The sequence below is a fragment of the Oncorhynchus keta genome, chromosome 11 (assembly GCF_023373465.1).
Source record: "Oncorhynchus keta strain PuntledgeMale-10-30-2019 chromosome 11, Oket_V2, whole genome shotgun sequence".
Classification (NCBI taxonomy): Eukaryota; Metazoa; Chordata; class Actinopteri; order Salmoniformes; family Salmonidae; genus Oncorhynchus; species Oncorhynchus keta.
Genome location: NC_068431.1, coordinates 41190094 through 41204787, shown reverse-complemented (window position 1 = coordinate 41204787; position 14694 = coordinate 41190094). Strand labels below are relative to the sequence as shown.

Sequence of the window (14694 nt, the reverse complement as noted above, 5' to 3'; positions counted from 1 at the left end):
TTTGAAAGAAAAGCTATTTTTTTTGTGAAGAGGCGACTCCGGGATGCTGGCCTTCTAGGCAGAGCTCCTCTGTCCAGTGTCTGTGTTATTTTGCCCATCCTAATCTTTTCTTTTTATTGACCAGTCTGAGATATGGTGTTTTCTTTGCAACTCTGCCTAGAATGCCAGCATTCCGGAGTCGCCTCTCCACTGTTGACGTTGAGACTGGTGTTTTGGGGGTACTATTTAATGTAACTGCCAGTTGAAGACTTGTGAGGCGTCTGTTTCTCAAACTAGACACTCTAATGTACTTGTCCTCTTGCTCAGTTGTACACCGGGGTCTCCCACTCCTCTTTCTATTCTGGTTTGAGCCAGTTTGCGCTGTTCTGTGAAGGGACTAGTACACAGCGTTGTACAAGATCTTCAGTTTCTTCACAATTTCTCGCATGGAATAGCCTTCATTTCTCAGAACAAGAATAGACTGATGAGTTTCAATAAAAAGATCTTTGTTTCTGGCCATTTTGAACCTGTAATCGAACCCACAAATGCTGATGCCAGATACTCAACTAGTCTAAAGAAGGCCCGTTTTATTGCTTCTTTAATCAGCACAAGAGTTTTCAGCTGTGCTAACATAATTGCAAAAGGGTTTTCTAACGATAAATTAGCCTTTTAAAATTGTAAACATGGATTAGCTAACACAACGTGCCATTGAAACAATTTGGGGCGGCAGCGTAGCCTAGTGGTTAGAGCGTCGGACTAGCAACCGTGAAGGTTGGGAGTTCAAACCCCTGAGCTGTCAAGGTACAAATCTGTCGTTCTGCCCCTGAACAGGCAGTTAACCAACTGTTCCCAGGCCGTCATTGAAAATAAGAATATGTTCTTAACTGACTTGCCTGGTTAAATAAAGGTAAAAAAAAATATTTAAAAAAATAAATAACACTCTGTATGCCTATGTAGATATTCCATTTAAAAAATGTAGTTTCAGGCTACAATAGTCATTTACAACATTAACAATGTCTACTACACTGTATTTCTGATACATTTTGATATTATTTTAATGGACAAAAAATAGCTTTTTAGCTCCAAAACAAAGACATTTCTAAGTGACACCAAAATTTTAATGGTAATATACATATTCCCTCAATTACCTCGACTAACTGGTATATAGCCTTGCTATTGTTATTTTCAGCTGCTGTTAAATTATTTGTTACTTTTATTTTCAATTTTTTACTTATCTATTTTTTACTTAACACTTATTTTTCTTAAAACTGCATTGTTGGTTAAAGGCTTGTAAGCATTTCACTGTAAGGTCTACTTGTTGTATCCGGCACATGTGACAAATAAAATCTGATTTGATATGGGTGAGAAAGAATCTATTGAATCCATTTTGAATTTAGGCTGTAACACCAAAATGTGGATTAAGTCAATGGGTATGAATACTTTCGTAAGGCTTAACTTCACGTCAGTTGCATGTTCTACCTCTTTCCCTTTAGGTACATTTGATCTACTACATCAAAATGTCTTTGATTGGTGGTGGTCAAAACCTATTTCCTGCACTTGAAATGGATAGAATAAGGTAGCCTTTCATTCCACCGTCAAATACGCAAATTGAAATGTAGGCTATAGGTTTTGGGTTAAATGTGATTGAGTTTATATCCCCCTTTCATCTGTTTATACAATCTCTTTCAGATATTTTCCTGCAAGCTGACATTTTAATTCAGCAGCATCTTAGAGATCCTAGTATTATCCCCTGGTGCTTTTGAAGTGACACTTGGTGAGCTAGTCTTGTTGTCCTTGAAGTGTCTTACTTTAAATGTATTGTTTCGATGGTAACACTAAGTTACCTCAAATCTAGTGAATATTGGTGTACCATTTGTTCAATTTTCTCTAAAGATACACCAGTGTGGTCCAAGCTTGAATCAGGATACATCCCTACTTCAAAGACCTTTCTGAGATCCTGGATGGTAACTTTGGAGTTGAAACATACACATTCTTATAAAACTACACATCAAGCTAACCAGCTACTCCTGAGATCTATGGACTGTCTCATGGCAAAATGAAGGTCAAGCTAACCAGCTACTCCTGAGATCTATGGGACTGTCTCGTGGCTAAATGAAGATCTGCAATAAAAACAGCATGCTCTGGGTCCAGGCCTGATGTCCAGTCACGTCACATTCTTGCTGCCTCTGGAAATACAGAATACCTCAAAGCTCGCATTGTTTTGCTTAATGGCCAACTATTAAAGAGAAATCTAAACAGACCTGAAAAATGTCAAAACATTTACGCTATTGTTTTGATCTGCAAATAAATGGTAAGAGCAGGTTGTCAATGTGGTAAGTTGTAGACTGCAGTGGAGACTGATGAGTGGAGAATGGCTCATAATAATGGCTGGAACGGCATCAAACTCATGGAAACCATGTATTTGATACCGTTCCACTAATTCTGCTCCAGCCATTATCACGTGCCCATCCTCCCCAATTAAGGTGCCACCAACCTCCTGTGGTAGACTGGCAAAAGAAGTTGACGTTTGTTGGACAAACACTTGAGTTCTCAATGTTTAAATGGTCATGGAGTTAAAAGCCCTATTTTACTGTACACCAGTTTGTACAGTATATTAGACAAGAGGAACAATGTTATTTTATAAGACAAATATATCTTTATACTATTTTTATTCCATCTCATTTTCACTGAGAAGCGTAGCAGTGTTTTGAAGTATACTGAACATAAATATGAATGCAACATGCAACAATTTCAAATATCTTACTGAGTTACAGTTCATAGAAGGAAATCAGGATTTGACATGATCGGGCAGGGGCGCAGCTATGGGTAGGCCCACCCATTGAGGAGCCAGGCCCAGCCAATACTGTTGTGAATTGATATTCTAGTTTTGTCCCTTTAGTGCACCTGTAAACCCCCCCCCGCTTACCCACGTTGAAATGCTTGGAGTGTTCTTCCTGTTAATTTCTACTCCCATCTCATGTCCTGTCCTTATATTAGTTGTTTAAGCAATACATTGTGCCATACAACAAATACGAATGAGTTTTCCCCCACAAAATGGCTTTATTACAGACCAAAATACTCCTGACTCCTTCGCTGAACCAGCCTTTTGAAGGAAAGGATTACATTCTAACACGGTTAACTCACAAATAAAACACGTGAAAAAGTACCAAGGAATTACGATTTTATTTAAAACTGTCCAGAAAGGCTTATTGAGAGAGAATGAGTGACATTTACTATTGCTATATAAAACATTGTTTTGAGGAATAAAATAAAAAAAGTCTATACAGAATCAGTATTCATCTGAAATACGAAAATGACAACTCGTGATGCTATTTTAAAACAAAAACATTCTGAATATTTTCCATGCAATTTTCACAGTACATAACATACCATGTATGCATTTTTAAATATAGTACGGTTTCAAAAGTTTAAAAAATGTAATTGACCATTTTAGAATCTGCGACGCTTGTTGGCACCAAAGTCCGCAGGGCCTTGGCCAGGGACTCTTGGGAACACAGGCTGGCCTCCTACGGGCATGTTGTTGTTCCCTGCCCCCTGCTGGGAGAAAACAGAAAAGACATGCAAGATGAGTGATAATGACAAATGAAAGAGTCTTATTTACATGAGATTTACAAGATTAACAAAGAGGTGAAATGATCAAATACATATTTGGTTACCCTATCCCTGTTGGCACAATAAATGTGTTGATCTTGGTATGTAAATATATTGTTTGTTATTCTAAAATGTCTAACATTACCATTAAAGGGGGGTTCTCAGCAGGTATGTTGGCAGCTCCAGGGATGGGCACGCTGGGGTTTCCTTCACCAGCACCCATCGAGTTTCTGTTAATTCCTTGACCTACACCAAACCAAAAAACAGACAGCACATCAGCAAACCAATACAATACAGTGGGGTCAGGAATGATTGGATCCCTTGATTAAGACTAGAAAAAATATATTTAAAAAAAATCCTGAGCTATATTGTATGCTAAAAATAAAACACAAAATATATTTTATCCTAATTCAATTGCTCAGCAAAAGAGGTTGCAAGAAGTACTTTTTTTTATTCTAAAAAAGATGGGGTTCAAAAGAACACATTGGGAGGGATCTAAGACGTATCAAGGGATCCAATAATTCCGGACCCCACTGTATATACTAGATAACATGGTGACCATCACCCTTGACAGCTCAGTGAAGATCTGAAAGCTAATGTAAACCTTACCTTGCATGTGCATCCGCATCTCCTGCTCCCGCTAAGAAAAATTATAACGCATTAAAAAAATGCATTCTTTAATCAGATAGATTAATCAAATCAAATGTATTTAAATAGCCCTTCGTACATCAGCTGATATCTCAAAGTGCTGTACAGAAACCCAGCCTAAAACCCCAAACAGCAAGCAATGAAGGTGTAGAAGCAAGACAGCTTAGAATAAGCAACCAAAATATTGTTTTAGTGAATAATGGTCATTTTTCCAATTGCTTTACCACAAACACAATTGCAAAGGTGTATAGAAACATTTAGGCAACTTCCATTTGAGTATAGAGGAATAATGATATATATATATATATTTTTAAAACCAGTCTCAAATAACGATGACTCACATTTCCAGGGAAGTTCCCCTTGAAGCCCTCCTGCTGCCGCCTCATCATCTCCTCACTGTGCATCCTCATCTCCTCCTCCCTCCTGCGACGTTCCTCTTCCTGACGCAGCTCCATCTGCTTCCTCTTCTGCATCTCCTGGTTATGGAGCTCCTCCATTCTCCTCAGCTCCTCTTGACGCCTCAGCAGGTCTGTAATGAGATTAACACCCCATTTGTTAGTAACCTAGTCAAAAGACCTACACCATATGAATCAATTACCAACAGGATTGGATTTAAGTAGTGTATGACATTGACATCTGGGCTACATCTATGGTAGGACACTTCAAGAAATACATACATTTCTCCATAAGACACCCTGTTTTGTGTTTATTAGTGTCCTTAACCTTGGACTGATAAGGTGTCTGTAGAGTGGACCCAGACCATACATACCTTGTCTCATCAAGATAACCTGGTGCTCATGTCTAGCTGCCTCCATCTCTTGCTCCAGCTTCTCATGAGCATCCTTGATGTTCCTGTCCACCTGCTCATACTGTTGCTTCTCCATCTCCATCAGGGCCTTCCAGCGCATGGCATATTCATACTCAAATGTCCCTGGCTGAGCAAATCTCGGTGGATGCTCCCGCTCCCTGGCAGAGAGATTTTACACAAGAAAACCAGATCAATATGCAACACTTTGTCATGGATTGTACCTCTTTTCAGCAGCATGGTGCAAGATTGTTCTATGCACAGTTCTGACCAATGTATTTGGAGAAAGTATGCCAAAACCCAAAAACTATGATTACGCACTTGTGAAACACTTGGTTTTTGTTCACAATCCTCTCTGGCAGTCCCTCATCCTCATCAAACTGCTCCATTGGCTCAACTGTCACTGGCCTGGGGAATCTGAAAAGCGTAAAACAATCAGCATTACTTCTCCCATTTTGAAAACATTACAACAAAATGCATTTGAAACATCACATGTTTTCATTTTATTTACAGCCTGATACTTACGCAGTCAATAGAAAGGCTCCATCTGCACACCTATCCAGAGCCTTCCTTGCTGCAGGCTTGGCTGTGTATTCCACAATCCCTTTTCCTGTGGGTCTCCCTCTATCATCTACTATGACTATGGCCCTTTCAATCTGGCCAAAGACAGAGAAAGCCTCTTCCAGGAGCTCATTGGAAATGAACTGTGGCAAATTCCTCACAGTTAGGGCAGCACCATGTGTTGCAAATCGCACGCGCAACTGTCTGCCTCTGAATGAAGTGTCATCAAGCTCGGCTTTAGCAATCTCAGCCACTGTTTTTGTCTCCTGTTGGTAGAAAAGTACAAAATAAGAACATTTAGAAAGTAGTCACACGTGAATGCTTTCCCATTCATTTAAGATTGAGGAATATAACTTCTATCCCTTGAACATGCTACTGTGACAGAGTGGAAATTAAGCCCAAACCAGAGTGCAAACCTACGACCCTCCCCACTGTAACAAAAACTCAAGAGGCACTGTCAATACAACTGACCCAGAAAGCTAAGGCAATTCTGAATCGGGGGTCACGGTACTTCTACATCTCAGGAAGGCAGTAGTGATGCACTCGGTCATCCGCTACACTAACTACTTACCAGTCTAATGAATCCAAACCCCCGGTCCTTGTTGATGAAAATCTCAGCTGCCTTGCCATACTTGGAAAACAACTTCTCCACCTCTGCCTCTGTAACACCAGTTGGTAAATTTCCCACAAACAGACGGCTGCGCTGAGTGTAAGTCTTCTCTCCAGGTTTCCTGAAGTGTTGTAGATCTATGGTTATCCCTGCATCTAAAGAGAAGAAAATATTAGAATCATCTAATACTGGATGATTTAATTTATTTCCAATACAGGGCTCAGGAGTCAATGAAACCTATCTTACTTGGGCTCTCCTGCTCATCTGCATGCTGTCCATTGCTGTTGACTCCAGGATTTTTCTGGTTTTCAAACTGGTGTCTAGATGGGCCATGATACTGCTGTTCTCCACGGGGGCCCTGGTTTCCTTGCATCTAATTAAAAGGACAGTCATTAACAGAGTCACTACATTTATTTTTTTATAGTTAACACCATCGGGCAAAAAAAATAATGCATGAGGATACACGAGATGTCAAAGCCAGAGGAAGGCTAAAGCTAACGTTAAGCTCTCCAGATGAAATCTCGCGTCTTGTGACGGCCGGCCGCCCAACAACCTGCCCGCTTGACCCTATCCCCTCCTCTCTTCTCCAGACCATTTCCGGAGACCTTCTCCCTTACCTCACCTCGCTCATCAACTCATCCCTGACCGCTGGCTACGTCCCTCCCGTCTTCAAGAGAGCGAGAGTTGCACCCCTTCTGAAAAAACCTACACTCGATCCCTCCGATGTCAACAACTACAGACCAGTATCCCTTCTCTCTTTTCTCTCCAAAACTCTTGAGCGTGCCGTCCTTGGCCAGCTCTACCGCTATCTCTCTCAGAATGACCTTCTTGATCCAAACCAGTCAGGTTTCAAGACTAGTCATTCAACTGAACTGCTCTTCTCTGTATCACGGAGGCGCTCCGCACTGCTAAAGCTAACTCTCTCTCCTCTGCTCTCATCCTTCTAGACCTATCGGCTGCCTTCGATACTGTGAACCATCAGATCCTCCTCTCCACCCTCTCCGAGTTGGGCATCTCCGGCGCGGCCCACGCTTGATTGCGTCCTACCTGACAGGTCGCTCCTACCAGGTGGCGTTGCGAGAATCTGTCTCCTCACCACGCGCTCTCACCACTGGTGTCCCCCAGGGCTCTGTTCTAGGCCCTCTCTTATTCTCGCTATACACCAAGTCACTTGGCTCTGTCATAACCTCACATGGTCTCTCCTATCATTGCTATTAATCTTCTCCTTTCCCCCTTCTGATGACCAGGTGGCGAATCGCATCTCTGCATGTCTGGCAGACATATCAGTGTGGATGACGGATCACCACCTCAAGCTGAACCTCAGCAAGACGGAGCTCCTCTTCCTCCCGGGGAAGGACTGCCCGTTCCATGATCTCGCCATCACGGTTGACAACTCCATTGTGTCCTCCTCCCAGAGCGCTAAGAACCTTGGCGTGATCCTGGACAACACCCTGACGTTCTCAACTAACATCAAGGCGGTGTCCCGTTCCTGTAGGTTCATGCTCTACAACATCCGCAGAGTACGACCCTGCCTCACACAGGAAGCGGCGCAGGTCCTAATCCAGGCACTTGTCATCTCCCGTCTTGATTACTGCAACTCGCTGTTGGCTGGGCTCCCTGCCTGTGCCATTAAACCCTACAACTCATCCAGAACGCCGCAGCCCGTCTGGTGTTCAACCTTCCCAAGTTCTCTCACGTCACCCCGCTCCTCCGCTCTCTCCACTGGCTTCCAGTTGAAGCTCGCATCCGCTACAAGACCATGGTGCTCGCCACGGAGCTGTGAGGGAACGGCACCTCAGTACCTCCAGGCTCTGATCAGGCCCTACACCCAAACAAGGGCACTGCGTTCATCCACCTCTGGCCTGCTCGCCTCCCTACCACTGAGGAAGTACAGTTCCCGCTCAGCCCAGTCAAAACTGTTCGCTGCTCTGGCCCCCAATGGTGGAACAAACTCCCTCACGACGCCAGGACAGCGGAGTCAATCACCACCTTCCGGAGACACCTGAAACCCCACCTCTTCAAGGAATACCTAGGATAGGGTAAGTAAGGGTAGGTAATCCTTCTCCCCCAACAAGATTTAGATGCAAGTGGCTGTTCCACTGGTTGTCATAAGGTGTATGCACCAATTTGTAAGTCGCTCTGGATAAGAGCGTCTGCTAAATGACTTAAATGTAAATGTAAATGTAAGCTGGCTAGCAACGTGTTTCGTTATAACGTTAGCTATAACAGATAATTTCAGTCTAAAACACATTTTAGCTAACGTTTAACAAGCTAATCGTATATGGTAACGAGTGGTGTTGAGAGTTACCATTGGCTAGGTAACTAAATGTAATATACAGTAGCGAAATCAACTAGCTAGCCAACGTTAGTTACTGTAGAGTAACGCAATCAACATGTGAAAGCCACCGTCTTTGTTTGCTAGCTAGCATAGCTAGCGAACTAGTTCAAGACGGGCAGTGGCAGCTAGCAAACCAATATCGATTGTTCAACAATCTGTTAGTTAGCTAACGAATTAAAACAGGTTAGTTAACTGTTAGCTACGTATGTGAAGATGGCTAGTAATTTCGCTACTTACCTAAGCTAACCTCCTCACCACTAAGCTAACATAGCTAACTAGCACAACCGTTTTGTTCCTAGCAAATGTATGTAACATATTGCAAGTTAGCTAATATAAGCAACTTCTCAGATGAAAGCAAACATGTTGCATATTCAACTAATACGTTTTCATACCTTCACAAAATAAATGTTTAGGGGTTCCAACACACGTAGAAGGGGAAATCGCTCTTTACAAAGAGCATATAATGGATTTCACAAACAACCTATTGATTCCACTTGAGGAAGCAGATTGGCTGACTGGGAGAAGGCGGATGTAGTGTAGACATGCAGTGATTGGAAGAATTCAATTATCTTGAGAATAGTACATCTAACAATCTAATTGGTACATATTCTATTTGGACCATTCCTTGATTTTGTCAGAGATCTGAAATAATGAAATTCGATTAATTGAACGGTTTTGGAACCTCTGACCCTGGCTATTTGACTGGTAAACTCTTGGTTACACTCGCAATGGCTGCCTGGTATTATGATGCAATAATTTCCATGTAATGTAGAATATTCCTTCGGATAATGTTAACTGATGTGGATCATGCAATTTAATGTACTTTTTGCAACGTCAATTGCGTTGAATCAACAAATCACAACACATTTTGATGGATACACTTCCTGCTTATACTTATTTTACTTCCTGCTTTGCTCCATGGTACCACAGTATGGGTGGTAAGTCAAACAGGGAAATGGTTTCAATCTTTTTTTCTTTCTTAAAAAAAATAACAACAAATCAATACATAAAGCACATGAGAGAACACAAGCATACATAGATTACAAACAATGGACAATCGAGCTAGGGTGTACAATATGACAATATGACATCACGTGACATTACACAAGGACCTTAAGGGACATACATATACTTACAATTCGAACAGCTATTTTGTTAGTAGAGCATTTAACCGTCTTAAAATAAACTTCAATTTCTTTTTGTAGGGTAAGAAAATGTGGTTTTCTGTTTGTAAATTTACATTTGTGTATATGGAATTTGGCCAAAAGAATAATGAAATGAATTACATAAAATGGCTTCAGCTTATGTCTAACGTATGTAAAGAATCCAAGCAGTACATCTCTCCACAATAGTGTAAAATCTTCATAAATGTGTTCAATTATAAATCTACTGATGTCTTGCCACAGTTTTCTTACATGAATACAATGCCAAAAAATATGCAACACTGTTTCTGGGTGGTCCTTAATTAAACGTCTTCATATAGTGGTTGGCAGGATGATATTTATTAATAACTTTAAAGGAAACTTCCTTAATTTTGTTAACAAGTAGGTATGTGTGTGGCAACATCCAAACTTTTTCCGAACAGATATTATCAATAAATCCATTCCAATAATGCATGGATACAACATCCTGCTGAAACAAGGATCGCATCGCTGTTGTTGAATGGACCAAAAGAGAAACAAATCTTTCCTACTGATGAGTCAACCGGGTCAAAAAAAGGTAGGCTCTGAGGGTCAGGTCTTGACAAGTTCCTGAATAACAGAGCAACACCTGAGGGAATGGCATCTAAACGAATTGCAAAATCTTTAGGTGTTACAGGGACCTTGTAAAGTGATAAGAATTCCTTATAACCGATTAAAAGACCCTCTGCATTTACCAGTTGGCTCACCAATAGGATATCGGGGGTAAGGATTTTTTTATACAATATATCCCGATTATTCCTATCAAATATCTGTGTGGAGAAAAATTGTGTTTATAAATTAAGGACCGTGATAAGAAAACCTGCCGATGAAAAGCAGAAGGTTTCACTGGAATATTATAATTGCAAAACAACATGAAGTTAAGGCCACCAAAAGTAGAGAAGACATGATGAGGAATAGAATTCCAGATAGAAGTGGGTCTTCTTAGGAATGGTTTTATCCAATTGATCTTAAAAGTATTATTTAAAGTAGTAAAGTCCAGAAAATTCAGTGTTCATTACAACAGTTTTCCTAATGTAATGGGTATGGTTTCTCCACATAAAGTTGAAAAGCATCTGGTCTATCTCCTTCTTATTTTACTGTCAAGATATAAAGATAGAGCGCCATATGTTAGTCTAGAGATGCCTTCAGCCTTGGTTATTAGGACTCTACCTTTTAAAGATAAGTCCCTCTGTAGCCATTGATTTAGCTTCTTCTGGGGGGTTTTAATAAGAGGGTTAAAATTTAGTTAGCCTCTAGACTTTTGATCCTTTGTAATGGTTATGCCTAAATATGTAAGTAAGTGTAGTATCATCAGCCAGCTGGTTTATAATAATTTCTTTACCAGCTATGGAAATACCTTGTACAGGAATATTATTTAAAGTATTTGCAAGAAGTTGGGTGATTAATAAAAACAGGTACGGAGAGATAGGACAACCTTGCCTCATTCCTCTCTTTAACTCAAATCTAGGTGAGGTGCCATATTTCTATTTGATAGAGCTGTTACCATTTGCATAGAATGTCTTAATAGCCGTACATAAAAAATCCCCAAAGCCAAGTCTCTCAAGGGAGTGGAAGAGAAACTGATGCTCTACTGTGTCAAATGCTTTATAAAAATCTAAAAATAATATGAAGCTATCCTCAGTTATTAGGTCTGAGGAGTCAAGTATGTCTAATACTAGTCTGACATTGTTAGAAATATGTCTGTACCTCATGAAGCCAGACTGTGTTTCATCAATGATTGCATCCAGGACTTCTTTAATTATTTTTGCAAGTAGTAAGGCAAGAAGTAATGCAAGAAGTAATCTTATAGTCATTATTAAGAAGACAAATTGGATGCCAGTTATCGATGAGCAGCACATATCTTTTAGGCTTAGGTATCAGTGTTATTAACCCCTGGGCGCTGGGAGGGTGCAGTACGTCCTATGCCTGCGCTCCGCTCGTGCCGGGCGAATGTGGGCATTGAGCATAAGGGCCCCACGCACCAGGCTGTCTCTCCGTCTCCTCCTTCCAGGTTCAATCTCCAGGCCAGAGCCGCCCGTCAGTCCGGAGCTGCCAGAGCCGCTCGTCTGTCCTGAGCTTCCGGAGCCGCCCGTCTGTCCTGAGATACCGGAGCCGTCCGTCTGTCAGGAGCTGCCGGAGCCGCCCGTCAGTCAGGAGCTGCCGGAGCTGCCCATCAGTCAGGAGCTGCCGGAGTCTTCACTACGGCGCTGCTGGAGTCGCCCTTCACTACGGTGCTGCCGGAGTCTCCCGTCTATTCGGGGCCCGCTGTTAGGGTTCCCAGTACTCCAAAGGCACCACTTAAGTGGGCCAAGACTATGGTGGAGTGGGTCCACGTCCCGTGCCAGAGCCGCCACCGCGGGGGGGTACTGTCACGCTCTGACCTTAGTTCCTTTTTTATGTCTTTGTGTTAGTTTGGTCAGGGCGTGAGTTGGGGTGGGTAGTCTATGTTCTTTTTTCTATGTTGTATTTCTGTGTTTGGCCTGGTATGGTTCTCAATCAGAGGCAGCTGTCGATCGTTGAAACCTCTGGGTTGCTGCTGGTTTCCCCAGGCCCTCAACTTCTTTTGGGTGGGGACACACCTAACAAGACTCAGGACTGGGTACAGGAGGAGGTGGGGAGTTTTTTGTTTGGGGACTCAGCCTCCCCGATTTTTTTCCAAACCAGCTACAACACTGGGGAGGGGGAGGATTTGTGGGGGTAGACCCAGGGTGCAGGGCACCCCGGAACCAAACACTATTCCTGCATCCTGGGATGGTGAGATGGAGGAAGAGGGGGGGATGTCAGGAGTACGGATGGTGTTCTCACCGGTAGATATGGAGCAGGGGAGCATCGGGTGAGTCTCCTGGTTTTTTTTTTTCTGTCTGGGTTTAGAATTTGAGTGTATTACATGTTTTTATTTTTTCATGGGGTCTAATTTTACTTTTGTTAGTTTAAATGTAAGGGGTTTAAGGGATTTTGTTAAGAGGAGGGCGGTTTTTAGTTATTTGGAGGGTGTGGGGTTTGATTTTTGATTTTTACAGGAGATTCACCTGAGGGATGGAGGGGATGTTAGTAGGTTTAAGAGGGAGTGGGACAAGGGGGAGTCGGTTTGGGGTATTGGGGGGGTGCACTCATCGGGGGTAGGGATTTTGTGTGGGCACAGGGAGGTAAAAGTGGAGGATTCTTTTGTGGTAATGCAGGGGAGGGTTATAGGGGTGGATGTCACGATAAGGGATTGTACATTTAGATTAGTGTTGGTGTATGGGCCACAGGTGGTAGCAGACAGGAGGGAGATGGTGGACTGTCTGACGCCCCTAATGTGTCACAAATAGGAAATTAGCGATAGGGGGGGATTTTAATACAGATTTAGGAAGAGGGGGGATAGCAGTGCAGGCGCCATTGCCGGGCTAATGGCTTGCCATGGTCTGGTAGATGGTGGTCTGCACACTACTCCGAAAATGGACGGTCCTACATGGCGCAACTCCAGGGGGGTTGAGCGGAGGCTCGACTATATTTTTGTACCCAGGTCTTTAGGTAAGTTGTCTGGGCGGCTGTTGCCTGTTTTCTTTTCGGATCACGACGGGGTGCTCCTGCAGGTGGGGTCGCCAGTCTGCCTCTTTGGTAGGGGGTACTGGAAGTTAGATCGGGATGTGCTGGAGGAGCAGGCTTTTGTTGACGGGTTTTATGGTTTCTTTTGGAGGCTTGAAGGCCTCCGGTCCATGTGCGAGGGGGTGTTAGAGTGGTGGGAATTAGTTAAGGTGAGGATTAGGGCTTTTATAATAGGGTATTGCAAGAGGAAAAAAAGGGAGGAGAGGAGGGAGGTGGATCGTATCCAAAGGTTAATTGAACTCGAATACGAGGCAAGCAACCTCGGAGGGTCGTTTGACTGGGAGAGATCCGCAACCCTAAAGGCGCAGCTCAGGGAGTTGCAGGAGCGGAAGGCTCGAGTTTTCCTGGAGCGTGAGCATAGTGGCTTTCTAGAACATAATGAGACTTATTCTGCTATGTTCTTTAAGTTGGTTAGGGTCAGACAGAGTAGGAAGGTAATGCATGGTGTTAGGGAAGAAAATGGTAGTATAGTTAGAGAACCAGAGGATATGATCAGGGTGACAACTGATCATTTCCAAGGTTTATTTAAGGAAAGGAAAATAGATGTAGAGCAGGGAAATGTATTTTTAGAACACTTGTCCAGGCGGTTGCCGGAGGACATTAGAGAAGTGTTGGAGGCCCAGATCTCACTAGAAGAGGTTGAGAGCGCTCTTAGGAGGATGGGAAAAGGGAAGGTGCCTGGGATGGATGGGCTGCCGGCTGAGTTTTATCTCAAGTTTTGGGGTATACTTGGACCAGTGGTCCTCGAAGTCTTGAAGGCCATCCTCAAGACGGGGGTCCCGGGGGGATCAATGGCTGTTGGTGTGCTGTCACTTTTATATAAGAAGGGGGAAGTAACAGACCTTGGCAACTGGCGGCCGTTGACCATGCTGTGTGTAGATTACAAGCTACTAGCAAAGGTTTTAGCAGACCGGTTGCGCACAGCCCTTCCCTACGTCGTCCATGAGGATCAGACGTGCGGGGTAGAGGGCCGCTCTATTAGATGGAACCTACAGTTAATCAGGGACTCCATCGCTTGGGTTGAAGATAGAGGACTGCCTTTAATGGTAGCAGCGCTAGATCAGGCGAAAGCCTTTGATCGCGTGAATAGATCCTTTTTATTCAGAGTGTTACGTCGATTAGGATTTGGGGAGAACTTTATAGGATGGATTCGTACATTATATGTCAGAGCGGGGTGCCGAGTTAGTGTAAATAGTCACTTGGGTGACGTTTTTGACCTCTCGTCTGGGGTCAGGCAGGGGTGCCCACTCTCGGCTCTCCTCTTCGTTCTGTACATGGAGCCTCTGGGGGCTGCCATTAGGGCAGACACAGGGGTGGAAGGCTTGCTGATCCCTGGAAGTGGTGGGCTGCGTGTTAAGATGACGCAGTACGC

The 14694-nt window shown here is 43.1% G+C and overlaps 1 protein-coding gene across 2 annotated transcripts; it reads right to left on the bottom strand.

The window, feature by feature from the left end:
- Positions 1-3143: 3143 nt before the first annotated feature.
- Positions 3144-9111, bottom strand: LOC118390270 (non-POU domain-containing octamer-binding protein-like). 2 transcript variants are annotated; one of them, XM_035780662.2, is made up of 10 exons: positions 8946-9111; positions 6462-6588; positions 6177-6370; positions 5570-5871; positions 5366-5461; positions 5009-5205; positions 4581-4768; positions 4201-4231; positions 3737-3837; positions 3144-3537 (listed from the first exon to the last, which is right to left on the bottom strand). In XM_035780662.2, exons 2-10 carry the CDS (start codon positions 6586-6588, stop codon positions 3430-3432), a joined length of 1344 nt encoding a protein of 447 aa, XP_035636555.1. In that variant the 5' UTR covers positions 8946-9111; the 3' UTR covers positions 3144-3429. The 2 variants fall into 2 exon arrangements, with proteins under 2 accessions (XP_035636555.1, XP_035636556.1); XM_035780663.2 differs by having other exon boundaries at positions 3144-3534.
- Positions 9112-14694: the final 5583 nt, after the last annotated feature.

Coding starts and splice junctions, on each gene's coding strand:
- LOC118390270 (XM_035780662.2), bottom strand. CDS start 6,588: ATGCAAGGAAACCAGGGCCCCCGTGGAGAACAGCAGTATCATGGCCCA. Junction 5,462..5,569: donor GGAGCCTTTCTATTGACTGC/GTAAGTATCAGG, acceptor TACGCTTTTCAG/ATTCCCCAGGCCAGTGACAG. Junction 3,838..4,200: donor GATGCGGATGCACATGCAAG/GTAAGGTTTACA, acceptor GGTTTGGTGTAG/GTCAAGGAATTAACAGAAAC.